Below are 18,699 nucleotides of genomic sequence, written 5' to 3'. Positions count from 1 at the left end.
TTTGAATACAAACATTTCCAAGCCCTGTGTGTAATAATACCAACAGACCGCAAGGCGGCAGTAAAGCATCAAGTGCTCAACATTTAATGCATTAAAACAAACAAAAGCAGTCTTTTTCTTTTTCTGTCGAGTTAACGTCATGATATATACGTAATTTATGTATTAATAATTAGTATCAAAGTAATGAAAACCTTAAAAATAAATACTGTAACAAATGGAAGACCGTCGCGTTTTAAATGCAAACTGCGAAAGACCGCCATATTTATAGCTGTTCAAACACGTGACCTGTTTTCCGGGGCGAATCGACAAACCAATCAAATTTGGTGTTAGCATGATGTACACGCCGTTTGGCCTATCGCTTCTTTGCGGGGGCGGGACTTCGTTTTCAGACTCCAGCTGGTTGAGCTTTTTTAATGTAATTAAATTGTATTAGATTCTTTTTACATAACTAACTAATTAATTGAACAAATAACTAATAAACAGCTAATATGAATCTTAAAAAAAATACTTTTTACAAACTAAAAAAAAAAACATTTAAGTTACAATAAACCACAAAATATTAAATTTTACACTATTTTATTTATGTATTTTATGTTTTTTCTTTTTAAGGAATTTAAGACGCAAATGTTGTATTTGGGGAAGGATCTCATCTGTGAACAGCCAAACTACAAAAGCTGAAGATACCAAAAGATGATACTTGGTCATGCTTCTAGTTCTAGTGTGGCTTCCACACAGCCGTTTTACGTATATTGTGTTATATTTTTACTGTAGTGGATCAGTTAGATCCTGAGCCAGAGGAACACAGTGCACTAGCTGCAGGAGGAGATCCACTGGAGGATATGCAGGTGTAGACCAGAGGGCCTATTGAGTAACCACACATGGAACACCTGAGGATTACAAAAGCTCTGATGTCCTCCAATTAGGTTTATCCCTCCGCTTTAACTCCAGCCTTCCCCGTCTGTACTTTCCTAACATCCCTTGTGTTGTGTCTCAGACATATTCAGCTCATTGGAGTGTCAATTCTTTCACGTTTTTGTCCATTAACAATGGCTTTTTGGAGGGTTTTGCTTTTGGTGGGCTTCTTCTTGCTTGGCAGAGGTGAGAGACGAGACAAGCTGGTAGTTTGATTGGGTAGTTTAGTGAATCTGATGTAGTTTCTTAATCAGAAAAGATCATTTTGTGGTTTAAAATGTATTTCTGCTCCGTTTTAACAGAAAATCTAAGAAATAAACAAAAAAACGTGTACCAAAGTTTAGTACCAGTAAAGTTCCTCTACATTAAAATCTGGACATTTATAAATCTCCCGATAAATGAAATAGCGGTTTATTGAAATAAAGCAGTTTATTGCTGAATATCTCAATCTAATGTTAAGTAGTAGTGTGTGAGACAGTGAGAAAGATGATCTTCCCAATCCATATTATCAGCTACCTTCAGTTTTAGAGAAGCGTGTAATATTCTTCAAACTGAGTTCTAATGGAGCTTTAAAGGTCTGAGGTGATCAGGAAAAAGGAGAGAATACTCTACAGCTCTTCACTCCTAAAAGCATATAAACTAGCATTTAGCTAGAAGCATTTAGCTAGCCAGCTACCTGATAAGACTGAATGACTTTTAACGCTTATCTCCTCAAAACAGTAATTTAAGGGGTTAGTATTAAAGACTTAACCTGAGCAATACCTACATGATTTAAAAGCAAAGGTCTAATTGGAATTAGAGAAATCTTGCTTGTTTACTGTTATTGTGTGCAGCCATGTTGATGTGATGTAATGTGCAGAACCAGGGGTTAATCAGGGCTCAGAAATTCTCTAGTTGGACACTACCCTATTACTACCTTCTGTAATCACCTTACGCTTTTTAGAGGTCAGGTGAGAGAGACTGTGGTCAGCATGCAGCAAGAGAGAGGTGGAATGAAATGCTTTTTATAGCACTCTGATCCAATTGTAACGCTCAAATGAACGCTAAATACAGAGCTTAGATCATTGCAAAACACAAAGGTTTGGAGCACACCGTTAGCAGGTGTTAGCATCGCTCGTTCTTGACAAAACACTAGGAAGGTGAACGAGGTGATAATGTAACAGCAGGAAAGAAATACTCAGTGTACGAGTTTGTGGATAAATGAAATAAATGTGCGGTGTAGAGAAGGGAAGCCAAAACCTTTGTAACCTCGTTACACTAGACAATCTGTTTAATCAGTAGCAGAAATAACACAAAGTACAGCGATTTCATTCATCTATTTAGCTGTGGTTAAAGAAAACTAAATATTTCAGCCCATTAAATAGAATGTGCTCCTGATGCTGCATTTGGAGGGTTTTGTTTTTAACCAAATAATAATGTTCCTTATAGATTCTTTTTTATTTGTAACCAAAAACCTTTTTTTTTTTTTAGAACCGAAAAAATTGCTAGCTGGGAGTCTGTTTCTCCACTTTTTTTTTCTAATTTAAATAACGTGCAAAATATGTAAAAATGTAACTACATATTTAAATTAGCATCTAGATAAGAGAAAAGCCTGTTTTAAAAACTGCTTTCTGGTCCAGAAAACCAGAAGGTTTGTGTTTGTGCTTTATGTCGGCCATTTTATTTTCCCTCCTTAAACACAATTACATGGTTGTAACTGAAACAGATACCAATGTTAGGAAATGCTAACTTTCTAATATAAGATTGATCAAAAGGATAATGATGGCTGATAAATCATAAATCATTGTGAGAAAATATTTCAGGTTTATGTCATGATAGCACTAATGCTAACCCTGTTTGAACCACCAAAGACTCTGAGAGCAGATTTTTGTGTACATGAGCTCAACATACCAGTCAAATCTTCTTCAAATCGACCCATGTGACCTGAGAACCACTATCAAATCCTTTTAAATCCTAATGCAACTTTAGCTACGTAGCTAGAAAATGCCTGAGGGAGTGTTTTAGTTGTTTCGAATTGTATTAAAATATATAAAATATATAAACTAAAAAAGGAAAAACATTTTTAAGGTCCTGAAATTGTCTCATATTATTGCGTACTCTTTGTTGTTACACTTCTACAGTATGACAGAAAGGAAAGTATTAAAAAAAAATGTGTGGAAAAAATTGTGGAAAATATTCACTATGTTAAAAGTAGGCCATAGGAAAACAATAATAAACGATAAAACTTGAATCTCCTGGTTTGTGTGTCCACTCCACCCAGGTGAAGGTAAAATATGTGACAACTTTTCTGACGTGGATTTCCGTGAGGCGTTCTTAGGAACCAACCTGTATGTACGTCTGCTCCTGTACACACGCTCCAACCTAGACTGCGGCTATGAGCTTCCTCATTACAACTTCACCAAAGTTCCTCTGTTCCACGTGAGCCGACCCACCACCTTCGTCATTCATGGCTACCGGCCCACCGGTGCGCCCCCCATCTGGATTGACCATATCATGCGTCTGCTGGCTGAGCAGGCCGACATGAACGTCCTGGTGGTGGACTGGAACCGTGGAGCTGCCAACCTCAACTACTTCACCGCCGTAGCAAATACACGCCACGCCGCTGCCAACATCACCGCCTTCATACTCCGGATGACCGTGAGTCCCAGATCAATCCACAAGTCAGAACCCACGATCGACAAGCTGCTTTATTTTGTCTTAATTAAAACAAATAAAAAATGAAATGATGATACAATAAAAAAAATATATATATATATATATATATATATATGTGTGTGTGTGTGTGTGTGTGTGTGTGTGTGTGTGTGTGTGTGCTTTTCAGGATGAGGGAGCATGTCTCGACTCAATTCATCTGATAGGAGTGAGTCTGGGTGCACATGTGGCTGGGTTTATAGGAGCCATGCTGGGGGGCCGAGTGGGACGAATCACAGGTGACAAACGAAAACTAGACCTTAAAGAATGAATCTAATTCTCCAACATGTCTGTAGTGTGTATGTGATTACCAGACATAGGAAATTCTACATTTCTCTTTAGCGATGCTGAATATATAAGACAAGACCTGATTGTGCAAAATGGGCGGCGCTTCATAAAAGCCTTATTCATTTTAAAATAATTTAATAAACACAGTAGTCATTCGTTTTTGAATCTTTCTACAATTTTAAGAATCACAATTTATGCAAACATCTGAAAATGTGTCTCTCTAATGCTATTACTTGCTTTACCCATTGCTGACTGAACACTCCATGTGATCAGGTCTGGACCCCGCCGGTCCAATGTTTGCAGGCGTGCCTCCGGAGGAGCGTCTGGATCCGACAGACGCTCAATTTGTAGACGTCTTACACACAGACATGAACTGTAAGCACCTAAACCACAGATTGGGTTCAGAACGTCTTTCGTTGTGTCCATCTTTTATCTGTTTTTTTTTGTGATTTTAATGTATAATGTGCAGTAGTCTGGGAAATAATATTCACCGGAACAGTCAGTACTGTAAGATCTGGGTATACATTAATATCTTTATATTCTTTATGTCTATCTTTTTGTTCGTATCAGTACAAGTAAAGCGGATCTGAAATTAAGTATATTTGATACACTATATTTTCAAAAGTTTGCAGACACCGGATCATAAGTACAGTATGTGCTTTTTGAGCATCGCATTTGACCTTTATTCCCAATTTGCTCTTATAATTTCCTCCACTCTTCTGGGAAGGTGAGAAGGTGACTCCCTGAACACTTGTGTGCGTTCAGCTTTGCGATACCAGTTTGGGAATGAAACACGTGGCAGAGAAAGTCAGGTGTTCCAATGCTTTTGTCAATATAGTGTAGCTTGATAGGTTAGCATTTATTAGCTTTTAGTACCAAATCTGGAAGTCGAGCACTATTATGGTCGATATCGTGTCAATATACAGTAACCCGTTGTCCATTACTGTATAAATAGCGATTAGCAACATGCTGGGTACGAGCTGTTTCATTCACACTCCAAGCATTGTCTGTAGATGTTTTTCTCGCCTAGTCAGCACTTCCTGTTAGCAATAAACTCCAAAGTGTTTTGCCACTGATACAGGAAGTAGCTCTTCCTTGAGCACATGTTGCAGTCTGTGTTAATCACTCATCGTCAACAGCCACAACATCGAAGCAATACCCAACAGCAGTAATGTTATCGATGTGTATGATATTGATGCATTTGTCTTGACAGCATTTGGCCTCAGAGGAGCTAATGGCCATATTGATTTCTATGCCAATGGTGGATCAGACCAGCCCGGGTGCCCTGAGACTATCTTCGCAGGTCAGCCCATTTTTAGTTCATACTATATTCAAAGATTAAAAACAGGATGTGATAAATATAATACTTGGGGTTTTTTTCCTCCTCAGGAAAGTCCTACTTTGTTTGTGACCACCAGCGCTCTGTGTTCCTCTACCTGTGTTCCCTAAACCGTACCTGTCGCCTCACTGCGTATCCCTGCTCCTCCTACAGTGACTTCATCAACGGCCAGTGCTTGCAGTGTGAGGCCTTTAAACCGGCTTCCTGTCCTGTTCTGGGTAACGCGCATGTACATCAGTACCACTTCATGACTTCATGCAATACACACATGAGTGAGGAAAACCAAGCAGGAAGTGTGTGATCACTGTGAGCCACCAGAACAGCTTTATTACTTCTTTGCATAAGATCATAAGGACTCTTTAAATGATGGTGGTGGTGTTTATTTAGTTTAATTCTGGTGAATGTGAATATGATATGACGATATATGACATGAAATATACTATATGACATGACATGTTATATACTATGACTGATATCTGGCAACATTATATGGTATGACATTGATATATGATACACTAAATGATATGATATAATATATGACATGAGAAATACTTTATGATGTGAAGTGTTAAAGTAATTTTAAAATTTTTCCTCAAGGATACGACTTGAGCCAGTGGAAGGACAAACTGCTGAAACTGGGACAGACTAAAGTTTACTTTTCCACCACCGCAGAGCCGCCATACAGGAGTGAGTTCACCGAACCGTGATACCTGATCTTGAAAAAAAAAAAAACAATTTGAATCCTGTAAGAAATTAAATATTTCCGTCTGCTTGCGACAGAGACGAGTTATGTAGTGGACGCTGTTACATGGAATCAGTACCTGCGTTGGGGGGTCGTTATCCTTCGCCTACACAGCACCAAAAACGCCACAGAGACGAGGATCGACCAGTATGTCCATTTATCTCCATCTAAATATATATTTCTTCCTAAGCTGCTGAGATTTGTCCTGCAGCTCATGACAAATGTGTCTGCCTTGTTGTTTAAGTAAGTTGCTACGGTTTGAGCAACACACCACCACGAGACTTCTCGCCCAGTTCGACGAGGACGTGTATCCGGTTCAGAAGATCTCCTTCCGGATTGTCACTGGAAACGTAATCGGGCCTCGATATAAGATTCGTCTTCTAAACATTACAATTACGCCACTGGATCTGCCAGAGAGGTGAGCGTCAAAAGCCAGGAAACTGCATTGAACTGGAAATGGATACACAGCGTGTCATTGTTTATTGATATAATGAATACAAGTGCTGTTATTGGACAATAATCGTATTCAGGTTCGGAATTCTAACTCCCTTTTCTCTTATACACTATATGAAGCAAAGTTTGTAGACACTTGACCATAAGATTGGTATGTCCTTTTTAAACATTCCTTCCTAATGTTTACTCTCCATTTGCTGTTATAATATCTTTCACTCTTCTGGGAAGATGTTCCTCTAGATTTTGTGGAGATTTGGGCTCATTTAGCCAGGTCAGGTACTGAGGTAGGTGAGGTGCAGACAGGGTTGACATTCATCCCAAATGGTGTTCAAAAGGGTTGAAATTATATAGATCTTCCACTCCAGCCCATGTAAAGCAGATCTTCATGAAGCTGGCTTTGTGCACAGGGGCATCGTCATGCTGGAACACTTTTAGGTCTCCTAGTTCAATTAAAGGGAAAATTTCATGCTACTAAATGCATCCAAAGGTTGTGATAAGTTTTTAAAAAATTCTCGTCTAAAAAAATAAATAATTTTTTTTAAATTTAATTTAATTAATTACAAATAAGCATAGCGCTACCTGCTGGCTGGTGTGTTGCTCACTTTTATTGAATATATACAATATACACATCAGTTTCTCTCATTTTTGTTGGTGATACAAATAAATTTTTCAAGAAGTCCATCATGTTATATGAAAGTATCATCACTCCCTCTTCTGTCTCCTCCAGGCCTCCCATGTGCCGATACGACCTGGTTATGGAGGAGAATGCAGAGGTGACCTTTAAACCACTATCATGCGATGCTGCTCAATGATAGGCTTCACAAAATTGTTGACTATGCAACGAGAAAACACAGAGGAGAACCTTCAGTGGATTTTGGATCTTCTAGTGCCTTTAAGCAAAGACATTTTCTGTAAATTATAGTCTGGTGTTATAGAATTTTTTAAAGATCCTGACTCGATGTGTGTCACACACTTACTTTCCCCCACCACAAATCAGACCATAGTGCTATAGGTGTTCCAAGCCTGGAGCTTCTGATCTCTTTTAACAGGGTTCCTACATACTTTTTCATGCTTTTCCAAAATGCATAGGACCCCTGCTGTAATCAGAATTCACTAGCATGCAGTCTGATTGGCTCCTCCTTGTGAGTAACATCATGGACAACAAAATTCTCAGCTTTCGGATCCCTGGTCCTATTCTGAGCTCTCAGGTCTGTGTGAAGATTCTGTGCATGTTCTCATCAGTTTTCACATGGACTCCAGGTTCCCCTCCATCCTCCCATAGCCAGTGGTGGATTGATCAAATATTACCCCCTAGAGGGAGTGTGTGTGTGTGTGTGTGTGTGTGTGTCAGCATTTAATCCCATTCAAACTGTATTCCTGCCATGCACTCAGGATCTCTGGAATAGGCTTCAGACCCACTGTGACCCTGACCAGGATAAACTGCTTACAGAAAATGAATAAATGGTGACTGGTTATACTTGTGTGAAAATAATAATAACAAGGAGACAAACTGTTATGTGTATATTTATTTCATACAAAACTATATGTACATTAATAGATGAAAATTCTTCTGAACATAAACAATTGTTTCTCTTAAAACAAATTAAAACATGATAAATGGGAGGAAAAATGTCGCAAAACCCACGGCTTGTTTCGTTGTTGGAAAAAAAAAAAAAAAAAAAAAACGAAATATTGTGAATGCGATAAATTGTGAAAAAGGGAGAAGGTTGAACCTGGTGATGATCATTAAAAAGGACTTACACTCTCTGGACAATATTGATATAATGTTGATTGCTGGTGCCTCTAATAACCAACAACGTTTAGGAACGTTTCCCAAATTTATGCTGCACATAAAAATGATTACAGCATGTCGTTCTTTGATCTTTGTGATCAAAACAATGACATTTCATATAAATGACAGACGGAACTATTGATAAAGACGGAGACGGCATGTGAAGAAAATATAAAGTGTGTGTGCACACAAGATCGAGACACACTCGTGGTTACAATCCTGGAGCTTCACTTCTGTCCTGATCCTCACCATCGGGGGCCTGGAAAACGTGTAAAATATAAAAAAATATATATATAAAAAAATGAAAACACCCCGCTCCAGTAATAAACCTTTACAGCATGTCTGAGTGTTTTGTAAAATGTAAAAATGAAAGTATGCTTTACCGTTGTTTAAGTTCCTTTTCATGCGTTGACCGAGGCGATTGCGGGCGCGATTGAAATTCCGTCTGGGGTTGGAATTCACAGCGGGCCTTTTTGGGCGAGGTTCGTCCTGCAGCAGAGATGCACAAGAATCCTCAGAACACCTTGGATCACCTGAGACACAACCATTGCCTACAAGTGTAACCTGATCCACTCACCCAGTGTTCCGTCTGCTGGGGCACCTCCTCGGACCAGCCTGCCTCACACGAGTCTTCATCACCCACGTATACGGCCTCGTTCTCCTGACTGAGCATCAGCATGGGGTACGTGTTATATATAAAGTGTTGAACACATCCGTGAATCAGAGCCGTAACTCGATGCTTATTACCTCTGAGGCAGCATCTGAGGGAAATTCGATCCGGCGATTGTGATCTTCACACCTTCCAGTCTCTCAAGTCTCTTTCTCTCCAGGTCATGCCGGAGATCACTGGGAGCAGGAAAAGGAGGCTTCCTCCGCGTCTAGATCAGGTGGATTTTGTTAACACGCTAATTAACCAAGGCAGATCGTAGTACTTCTGCAAAAGAGACTCTTTAATGCGCACTGATGTACCTGCATTGGACCAATCTTGCAGAAAATCTGAGTGTCTAATGATGCGGAACCAAGTGGCCTGTAGGATTCATAAATAAAACACAGAACAAGTTCATTTTTGTTCTAACTGGCATGTAGAAATAAAGCTTCGTTTGGTATTGCGATTGACTTGTACCGAGTCCAGAAACATCTCAAAAGGTAATTATAATACTTAGCCTGTGTGTGTTCACCTCACTGCAGTAACTACACTGTAACCCTATAGCACCATCACTTCTCCAAAGTGAATAAATGTTTTAGAATATGGACAAAAGTATTGGGAGACACCTGACCATTCAATTCTACCCCGTATACTCTCTTCACTTTAACCGGGAGACAAAACGTGTTCCAGCATGACAATGTGCCTGTGCACAAAGACTGGAGCATTAAAGCAAATCCATGAAGATATGCTTTACATGGGTTGGATTGAAAAGATCTGCTGCTATAAATGTGAATGCTGACTGCACCTCAGGCCTCCTCACCTCACCTACATCAGTGCCTGACTTTAGCAACACCTTTGTGGCTGAATAAATCTCACACAAATCTAGTGGAACATCTTCCCAGGAGAGGTTATTACAACAGCAACTTGAGATGTTTAAACAGAACATACCGTATACATATCTTATGGTCAGGTGTCTCATTTTGTGTATTGCACTGATTTGCAGAATCACCTCTAATGTAACGTTTTAGTGTGCACACAGCACAGTTAGTCTCACATCATGCACAGAACGGCTACCTGTTCACGTCAGGCCCGACGCCCTCCATGTCCTGCTCCTCCTCTGCGAACTTGTCCCCCAGAGAATACTCTTGTTCGTTAGAGAATCGCTCGTTAAGTGTGACGCCTTGCCCCTGGAAATAATTCTCTGAAATAGAACAAAAGAATGGTGATCCAAACGCTCTAATGCTAATTAGATGAAAGCAACTCAATTAAACCAACTATTTCTGACCTTTGACTTGGTGCACCAGAGTGATGATCTCTTGTGCGAAGGTCCCAGAGTGCATCGCAGACTCCCTAAAAGTCCCAGAATGCTCCAGCATGGGCAGGAAGTCGAGACGCTGTCGACCCACATTGACCAAATCAAGTGACAACTGCCTTTCAGAGGAATAGCCTAAGTGGCTGTATAAAGGATTGGGAAAGGCAGAGGATGAAAAAAAGCCATTGCAATATTCAACTGCTTGGCAGGTTCACAGAAATGACAATGTACTGAACTCTTCATTTAACAACCAGTCATAGAAACTGTACGTAGGCAGTGTTACCATGACATTCGTGATGTCAAAATTTTCTGAAAATTCAGATCTTAAATCACAGAAACATCTTTTAAAAGATGATCACATTCGTCTTTAATCATTCATAGATTTAGAATCTTGATTATAGCTGTATGGCTGAAATGAAATCTCAATGATTTAAAAATTTGACAGTTTATATGGTTTAATCTGCAATTTATTCTAACTGCTATTAGCATCCTGATCAAAGTCATGTCTCCAGAATCTCTATTTACATCGACTTTTTCCTACTGCTCATATAATAACTGTACATAAAGAGCTAATAAAGTAATGGACCAGACTTTTTAGAAAGTGTCTGGAACTCTCCCAAGTAAATAAACTGCAGAAAAGTAGCGGGCATGAAATAGGGCTTAAATGCCAACTGTGTAATCATCTTACAAAAACTTTTAATTGGTGCCATTTATATGCGTTTTTGAAAAGTCTTTGAAAGTCTACACAAATACATCACGATACATCTCGTTAAGATCTCAGGTCAACAGTCCCAAACAAAACCATTCTTGAATGAAGCAATTCTAGGTCATTTCATTTTATTCATTCCTTATTAGCTACTCGATTAGGATGTGTGTGCTCTCTGGCCGGTGAAGCACTCCACTCTGCGAACGGATTTGCCGTACAGGTCGGATAGTAACGACGCTAATTTGAAACCAGAGATACGTCGTTAAATGTGATTGGACATCTAATCTGGATCTCTACTCTAGAGTTTTGAGACCATCACCAAACCTACACACACAGAAAACCAGAACCTCTTTGTGAAATGTGAAAGGTTTCTCTTTCATCACATGGTGTACCTACAAAGCAGAGGTTGGCTATGCAACATTTTTGAAATAATCAATTTCAAAGTCTTATTGCAGATTTCTCGAACTCAAGGCGATAGTGTTTTATTATTCTACACGAGCTTTTAACGGGTTTAGATTCTACTTCAACCTTTGCTGCTTTGAAGTACACCACAGTCACAAAACAAATTAAAATGGATGGTGAAAAGTTCATGCCCCTTTTCCACTCTCCATTTGGTTCCTCTTCCCATCACTCTGGTGTGAATCGCCCACTCTGATGAGCTTCTGTTTAGCGGAGAATATTCAATAAATACAATTTTCCAGATCCATGAGAACAGGCTGGAAATGTCCATGGATTATAAGGAACAGTAGCGACAGAATAAGTTTGTTCAGTGATCAACCAGGAATCCTCCATCTGGCTTACAGCTGAAGAAAGTCTTGTCCACTTCATGCTTAATGACTGCCGGTTTGAGAACATTCGTTCTTGCTCCTTGATTCTGAAACTGAAGATGTGAAATAGAAGAACCACCCTTGGGTTGGACAGATTTTAATGAACTGTAAGATTAGAGAGAAAAGTTGAACAAACCACCAACAACCACACGATGGTGAGCGTTCTCCATCATTCCAGAGGTATAAATGATTTTATTAGACGAGATAAAAACGAGAGCCTGCTTCTTTGCTCTCTTCTCTGTGAAGGATTTGATTTCATCCATCTTGTGATATAGTGTGTCCACTTACAGGCATTAACATCAGTGAGTCAGCGTAGAGGAGAAATGAGCTTCGAGTTCTTCAGGAATTCCTTTCTGAGAACTGGTGAACGTTTGATGAAGTAGATCCTCTTGCAATCTTTAAACAGGATAATGTATCGATTATCAAGTGGTTGGGGGAAAAAAAAACATCCATGTAATAAAGACTAACCCATTGGATGCTACGACCAGAATTTATAAAACAGCTCCAGCAGAAATGTCACAAAGTCACTACTTAATTCAGAGGAAAATTCTCTTCTTTGCCTTGATGTTAAAAATCATTGATGTGCTACAGAACAAAGGTGAGTACCAGCTTGCATTTTACAAAACTGCCATTTGAGGTGCAGCACCAACCAGGAAGTCCAACATGTCCACCATCTCTCCATTGGGTTGTCATGTATATCCAACACCAGGTGGAGGTTCTCACAAAAACCAAAGAGTGATCATTAAAATTCTTTAGACTTACCTTCTGAACATGGTAGCAAGTTTATTTTTGTAAGGCTGTGGGTTCTGGTATTTTGGTGGACACGTCATCTTCACTTCTCAAGAGTCTCTACCAACTCTTGTCCCAAACCATCAAAATAAACACCTCTTCAAAGGTCTCTCGATGATCAGGCTCCTCAAATTAAACTGACAGCAGGAAGACTCCTTCTGTCGGGGCATTGAGCAAGTAAATCCGACTACTAGAGGCAGAACTTTATAACCTTTGGGTGGAATTTGATAATGTCACATCTGGTTCATCTCCAGGCAACTTGAACATCGTCTGCTCCACAGAGACTGGGATGAAACTGAAGAAAAACAAACGCTGCTTCTTTTTCCACCATTGTCCAAACTCTTGCCAGTAACTTTGGTAAAAAATGGTTGAATTTCTTCCCACGACTTCCTGAAAGTCCTTCAAGATTGCGACCAGTGGACATTCCACAGTATAGCTCAAAGCATGATTTGCTAAAATGCTTTTAAAACTCGGTGCTCCTCGCAGGTACCACATGGTATTCTGACTCCATCATCATCATCATCATCATCTAGCAGGTTAAATACCTGGTGCACTTCACAAAGGAAAGTGTGAGGAAGAGTCCCAGGTGTGAGGTAGCCATCTAGGACATTCTTTATGTTCAATCTCAAGGTTATCAAGGATCCGTTCTTCTCCAGAACAATGTGATAACAGTATTTTTGTCAGGAGCTGCATGCAAAATAATCCAATGAATGAAATCTGGAATTATTTGAAGGTCTGATGGTCAGTTTCCATTGGATTGCTGCTTCCTAAAATCAGAGAAACGTCTGTTTGCTTGATGATGTGTAATGGTTCAAATTCCACAAATGGGTGCTTTCAGCTTCTCTGGGTTGATTCTTCTTTAACCAGTAACTTCCTGCTGTGAATCTAGAAAAGAGGCATGAACTTTTACCCATACCCTACAATACTGCTGCGGCGATACCATACCTGCTCTGGCCAATTGGGCGACTCATGTCCACTTTGATCTTCAGAGTCTCGTGACCGGCAAAATCCGTTCTAGCTCCAGGATGGCTTGAAAGCCTTTGCTTAAGATTTTTTTTCAGATTGTTTCCGTGTCCCGGCACGCCACCATGCTTCCCTCTCGGTTGCACCTCTCCTTTCCAGCTGTGAACAGAGGCACTTGACCTATTGCTCTCATCCATTCTGTAGTCTCGATCATCCACTGTATCCATGTGACCATGGGGCTCTCTTGAATGTGATCCCATCCTTGGCTGTTCCTTGTGGTGTCGCATGCCTCTTTCAGCCGAAGTGTTATGGAATCTTGAGTCTTCTCTCATATTATAGTTCAACAAACCACTGGGGCTCTCATGTGAGATTTCTGGCTGATCATTATAATCCCTTCCATGTTTATGGCGTTCCATGCTTCTTGAGGATCTTCTTCCCCTTTGTGGTTCACTGTTTTTTGCATAACCTCTTGGTAAATCATTTCCTCTCAGTGAATTACTTCTCCTTGGATGTTCTCGATCCCCAACTAGATCACGGCTCCTTGGATGCTCCTGTTGCCTGAAATTACCACTGCCCTGTGGATACCCTCGGCCTCTCTCTGGATCACGTGTTCCTGGATGCTCATGCTGGCTAACCGGATTGCGGCTCCTTGGAAGCTCTCGGTCTCTAATGGGACCACCGCTTCTTAGTTGCTCGTTGTTTCTAACCACATCGTGGCTCCGTGGACGCTCTCGGTCCCTACTTAGATCACGGGTCCTTGAATGCCCAGGATCTCTGGTTGGATCGCGACTTCTCGGACGTTCCCGTTCCCTACCTGGATTGAGAATCCTTGCATCGTGTTTTGGGATCCCATGATCATGCTCCACTATAAGAGGGGTACACTGTGGGCTGAAGCCCCTGTGTGATGTAGTATATTCCTCCCGTAGGTCCAACTCATGGAATCCTTCAAAATGTAGCTGCGTATAATTTGACTTCAGTGACCTGTGTTGGAAAAGCAAGGACAATATGTTCAACATTAAAATAATAAGAAAACAGACAAACAAAGGAAAAGCTAGTTTGGCTAATAGACTGCGTGGGTTAAGGCGCTAGTCGTAAACTGTCTGTCCTTTACAAGCTGCCTGGTGACCAGGAACAGCCTTCAAAAAGTGAATAAATGAATACATTTTAAAATGGGGATATGTAATAAATAATTGCTTTGTAAATGTTCAAAATGTCCTAAATCTACATGAATCCGTGTTTTCGCCACTCCTTTCCTTTGCTTCAGAAGATCAGTGTTCCTGTACCTCTCGCCGTAGGCGCTTCTTGCAAATCGGTCTTCATGTTCTTCATTATGATAGACGTGCTCCATTCGGTCATGTCTCTTTCCTTGTGAATGTCTGGGGGCACCATCGTGCTCCGTCCTCCTCTGACCTGGAGAAAGAACCCTCTTATGTGATTCCATGCCATAACGTGAAGCTTCCAGGAAAGACAATTGCTCCCTAGGCAGCTGTCTCGGACAGCGCGTCGAGTCCTCTTCGAAACTCCGGACGCCATCCTGCACGTGGTGCTTCGACATGGACGAAACGTTTCGCTTTTCAACACGACCGATAGCCTCGATGAACTTGGCCCAGTGGTCAACCTGCTCCTCTGCTTGAGAGGACCCGTTATCCCAACGTACGCCGCCGTCCACGTTTCTGCTGTTGACATTTTCAGAACCTCTCCACGGATCAGAACGCACCGCCCCGTGGTACTGCTCACCGTAATATCCGTCTTGCCTTCCGAGCAGCGACGAAGTTCTGTATAAATGAAGTGTTTGGTAATTAAAATGTTTAACCAAAAAAAAAAACAAAAAAAAAACAAAACAAAAGGACTACATTTTTATTATCTCAAACTATTCGCAAATACCTTGAATGCGGAGGTGATCTTGAACGGTGCCGTGACATTGTCACCCTTAAATACAAAAGAACATCAGCTACATGTGCAAGCGATAGAAAAGTAGGTCTAAACGACCAAAAACATGAAAAAGAAGTCAAAGTGTGTTGAACAAGTCAGAATGAACCAAAATACAGTATGCTTTCATTCATATATAACATGTCGGTTCAGTCCCATTCTACATTTATCATTTGTGTTTTTCTTATGTCCTTCATTATAGTCTGCTTAAAGGATTTACAAATTTCATTGTATGATGGAACCGTTTCCTCGACCAACTCGTGAGTCTTTTGGAGTCGCGTTGATAGTTAGTTGATAGCTGTTAGGAAGTTTACTATCCAGCTCGAAGGACCAATTGTAAGAAAGGATCACTATCCGGATAGAAGGATAAAATGTAAGGAAGGTTATCTGGTGTGTGCTGATCAGGAGATCAGAACTCAGTACTCACCCCACTCAGTACTCACCCCACTCAGTGCTCACCCCACTCAGTGCTCACCCCACTCAGTGCTCACCCCAACATGTCAGTAAAACCACAGTATAGGATTCAAAACACTCAAACTTTACTGGGTTTAGGATTTGATTGTGTGTGTGGTGTGATTCTCGCAGTCATCTAGCTGCTGTTCGATAGAATGCGTGATGTCGACTGCTGCTCGGTGTTCTAGGGTTAGGGTTCTAGGCCTTTTAAGCTCTTGATGGAGTAGGTGCAGTGACGTCACAGAGGTAACCCATCATGAATGGTAAACTGTGACACTCCCTCTAGTGGTAAAGCGTGGAAATACAACTGAAGGGGAACGCTTTCCTACAATAGCGATGGCTTAAAACAGTATAATGCCACTGATATGAAGTTAATAAAATTCTCAATAATAACAAATAGTTTATTCTATATTTAAAAAGTGTTTCGTTTGGTTAGAAGGTGAACAACTGCAGCACCGTTACTCCTCACTGCCGAAGCCAAAGGTGACAATATAGAGATCGATAAATAGAATATGGGATTCAATAAAGATCAGTTGAGTGATGGAAATATTGGTGCAAAAAAACAAAAAACATTAAATATGTACAAATTGTGTAAAGGTGCATTAGGTTACAAACTTGTAGTAAATAAAATTGTAGTGTGTTATTTAAAATATATAATAATTTGATAAATAAGCCCCGCCCCCAATCAACATGACATTTCAGCTACCATACATTATAAAGGACGGTCATTTCACAAGCAACACAACTTACACACACAATTATATACTATATAATAATGTCAAAATCCAAAAACAACTTCTAGAAACTGGTCGTTTCTAAAAAAAAAAAAAAATTATGACTTCTGCTCAGACAACTAAGTGCCCTGGGTTTATTTAAGACGCTGTGTGTGTGTGTGTGTGTGTGTGTGTGACTGCTTATAAACGAAAGTAATGTTTATAAAAAAGCTACTTGACTTGATCTGAGTGAAGAAATAAACCGATACACTAAAATAATTAATGTTTCTGGGTTTTTTTGCTTCCACGTTTCCATTTAGCAGAGCTAGCACCCCGTCTCCGTCTCCAGAGCTGGTTAGCTGTTAGCTTTAATTAGCACCAATATTATTATTTAAATTACTAATGTGTGATAATTTGATTCTTCGTATTTCCCCACAAACTCATTCCTCATCTAAAACACCGACAGCGGAAGGATGTGAGAATTCCGACCTCAGGTATCAGTGGCTGCCTGCTAGCACTAGCTTTAGCATTAGCATCAGCAACGTTAGCTTTATCCCTTACCCTTCTTCACGTCTCAGTTTAAACCCCAGGACACGGGGCGTCCACCAGAACACCAGATCCTCAGCCTGCGGTGTGTGAACAGAACCGGAGCAGAAATCGAAGCGGGAACCGGAACATTCCCGTCGCCAAGACGCCACAAAAGAGCGCTAACAAGTGAAAACAGAGCGCGAGCTGCCTGCCTGTCCAAAACGCTCCATGAAGCGTGACCCGGAAGTGCGTCACTCGACGTCCTTTCACAGCTTTCAACTTTTTTTTCTTTATGTAATAATAGTAATATAATCTGTTATTAATAATAATAACAACATATTATTTGTATAATTATTATTATTAAATGTTAATGAAATTGATAACAATATATTAAATTATGTCATACAGTAATTGTTGTGATTTTATATTTTAATTATATTAATATACTATACAATAATGTCTATAAAAAAATAATAATAAATGAATAAATACACATATATATATATATATATATGTGTGTGTGTGTGTGTGTGTGTGTGTGTGTGTGTGTGTACTGCGTACATATACATAAATTAACATTTTTTAAAAATGTTTTGTGATTGGTTTTATGAAGTATTCACATTTTTTGAAATAGTGAATGGGTGGGTTTTTGTTAAATGTAAGCCAAAATCATCACAATGAAAAGAAATATACACTTGAAATATATCAGTCTGTGTGTGATGAATTTATACAACATACGAGTTTCCCTTTTTGTATTGAATTACTAAAATAAATCAACTTAATGATATTTATTGAGGATGAGGTGCAGTTCATGAGTGGAAGGAGACGTAAACATTCTAGCAGCATCCCAACATATTGCACCACAAATATGCTGCTATGTTCACATGAAACTTCAAATATTTGTACAATTGTGTTGTATCGCTAAAACACAGTTTGTTGTTTGGCTGACATTACATTCCGTTATTTCATTTACACTCTACATTAATACTGAAGACATCCAAACTATGAAATAACACGTTTGGAATGATGTAAACAAAAAACAAGTATATGTTTTTTTGTTTTGGATTCTTCAAAGTAGAGACCTTTTGCTTTGATGACAGCTTTAAGTGTGCCATGTGGGTAAGCGGTCATCAAAGTTTACAGTAACTACTTTGAGCAATCTAAGATCTAAAACATATTCAGGGTTATATAACATGTTTCTCTTCCTTACACAATTCCATCCATGTTCTATGTGACTATTGTGTATAGTCAGGTACTGATGTAGGTGAGGTGAGCAGGCCTGGGGTACAGTCAGCATTTCAGTTCTTCAATAGAGTTGGAACAGCTTTGGGTCTCCAAGCTTTAATGAAGGTAAAATGTCATGCTACCTATATAATTGTGTGCCTCCAAACTAGAAACAAGGACCACATATGACTGTAAAAGTCAGGTGTCCCTGTAACTTTGGCCATTTATTGTATTTTGTATATAAATAATAGTTGAACAAAAATAAATCAATAAACAGAATATTACTCAGTTGCACTTTGTAAACCTACAATAACAACAAGGGCCAGATATTATCAGTCCACTGGTCTGTTCTCGGTCCCCCATATCAGCGACGTGTTTGTATATTTCTGAAA

The 18,699-nt window shown here is 39.8% G+C and overlaps 2 protein-coding genes across 2 annotated transcripts; one reads left to right on the top strand and one right to left on the bottom strand.

The window, feature by feature from the left end:
• Nucleotides 1-900: 900 nt before the first annotated feature.
• lipib (lipase, member Ib) lies at nucleotides 901-7,346 on the top strand. The gene is made up of 10 exons (XM_083529411.1): nucleotides 901-1,098; nucleotides 3,173-3,549; nucleotides 3,734-3,842; nucleotides 4,165-4,266; nucleotides 5,105-5,194; nucleotides 5,281-5,448; nucleotides 5,828-5,917; nucleotides 6,011-6,119; nucleotides 6,217-6,390; nucleotides 7,153-7,346. Exons 1-10 carry the CDS (start codon nucleotides 1,047-1,049, stop codon nucleotides 7,235-7,237), a joined length of 1,356 nt encoding a protein of 451 aa, XP_083385537.1. The 5' UTR covers nucleotides 901-1,046; the 3' UTR covers nucleotides 7,238-7,346.
• Nucleotides 7,347-7,936: 590 nt separating this feature from the next.
• LOC310719544 (uncharacterized protein) lies at nucleotides 7,937-17,335 on the bottom strand. Its single transcript, XM_083529390.1, has 11 exons — nucleotides 17,117-17,335; nucleotides 15,345-15,389; nucleotides 14,744-15,235; nucleotides 13,443-14,441; nucleotides 10,149-10,318; nucleotides 9,938-10,064; nucleotides 9,187-9,244; nucleotides 8,965-9,095; nucleotides 8,795-8,882; nucleotides 8,601-8,706; nucleotides 7,937-8,476 (listed from the first exon to the last, which is right to left on the bottom strand). Exons 2-11 carry the CDS (start codon nucleotides 15,380-15,382, stop codon nucleotides 8,463-8,465), a joined length of 2,223 nt encoding a protein of 740 aa, XP_083385516.1. The 5' UTR covers nucleotides 15,383-15,389; nucleotides 17,117-17,335; the 3' UTR covers nucleotides 7,937-8,462.
• Nucleotides 17,336-18,699: the final 1,364 nt, after the last annotated feature.

The sequence above is a fragment of the Silurus aristotelis genome, assembly GCF_946808225.1.
Source record: "Silurus aristotelis genome assembly, chromosome: 25".
Classification (NCBI taxonomy): Eukaryota; Metazoa; Chordata; class Actinopteri; order Siluriformes; family Siluridae; genus Silurus; species Silurus aristotelis.
The sequence above is the reverse complement of the archived record's forward strand: the minus strand, read 5'-3'. Positions and strand labels throughout refer to the sequence as shown.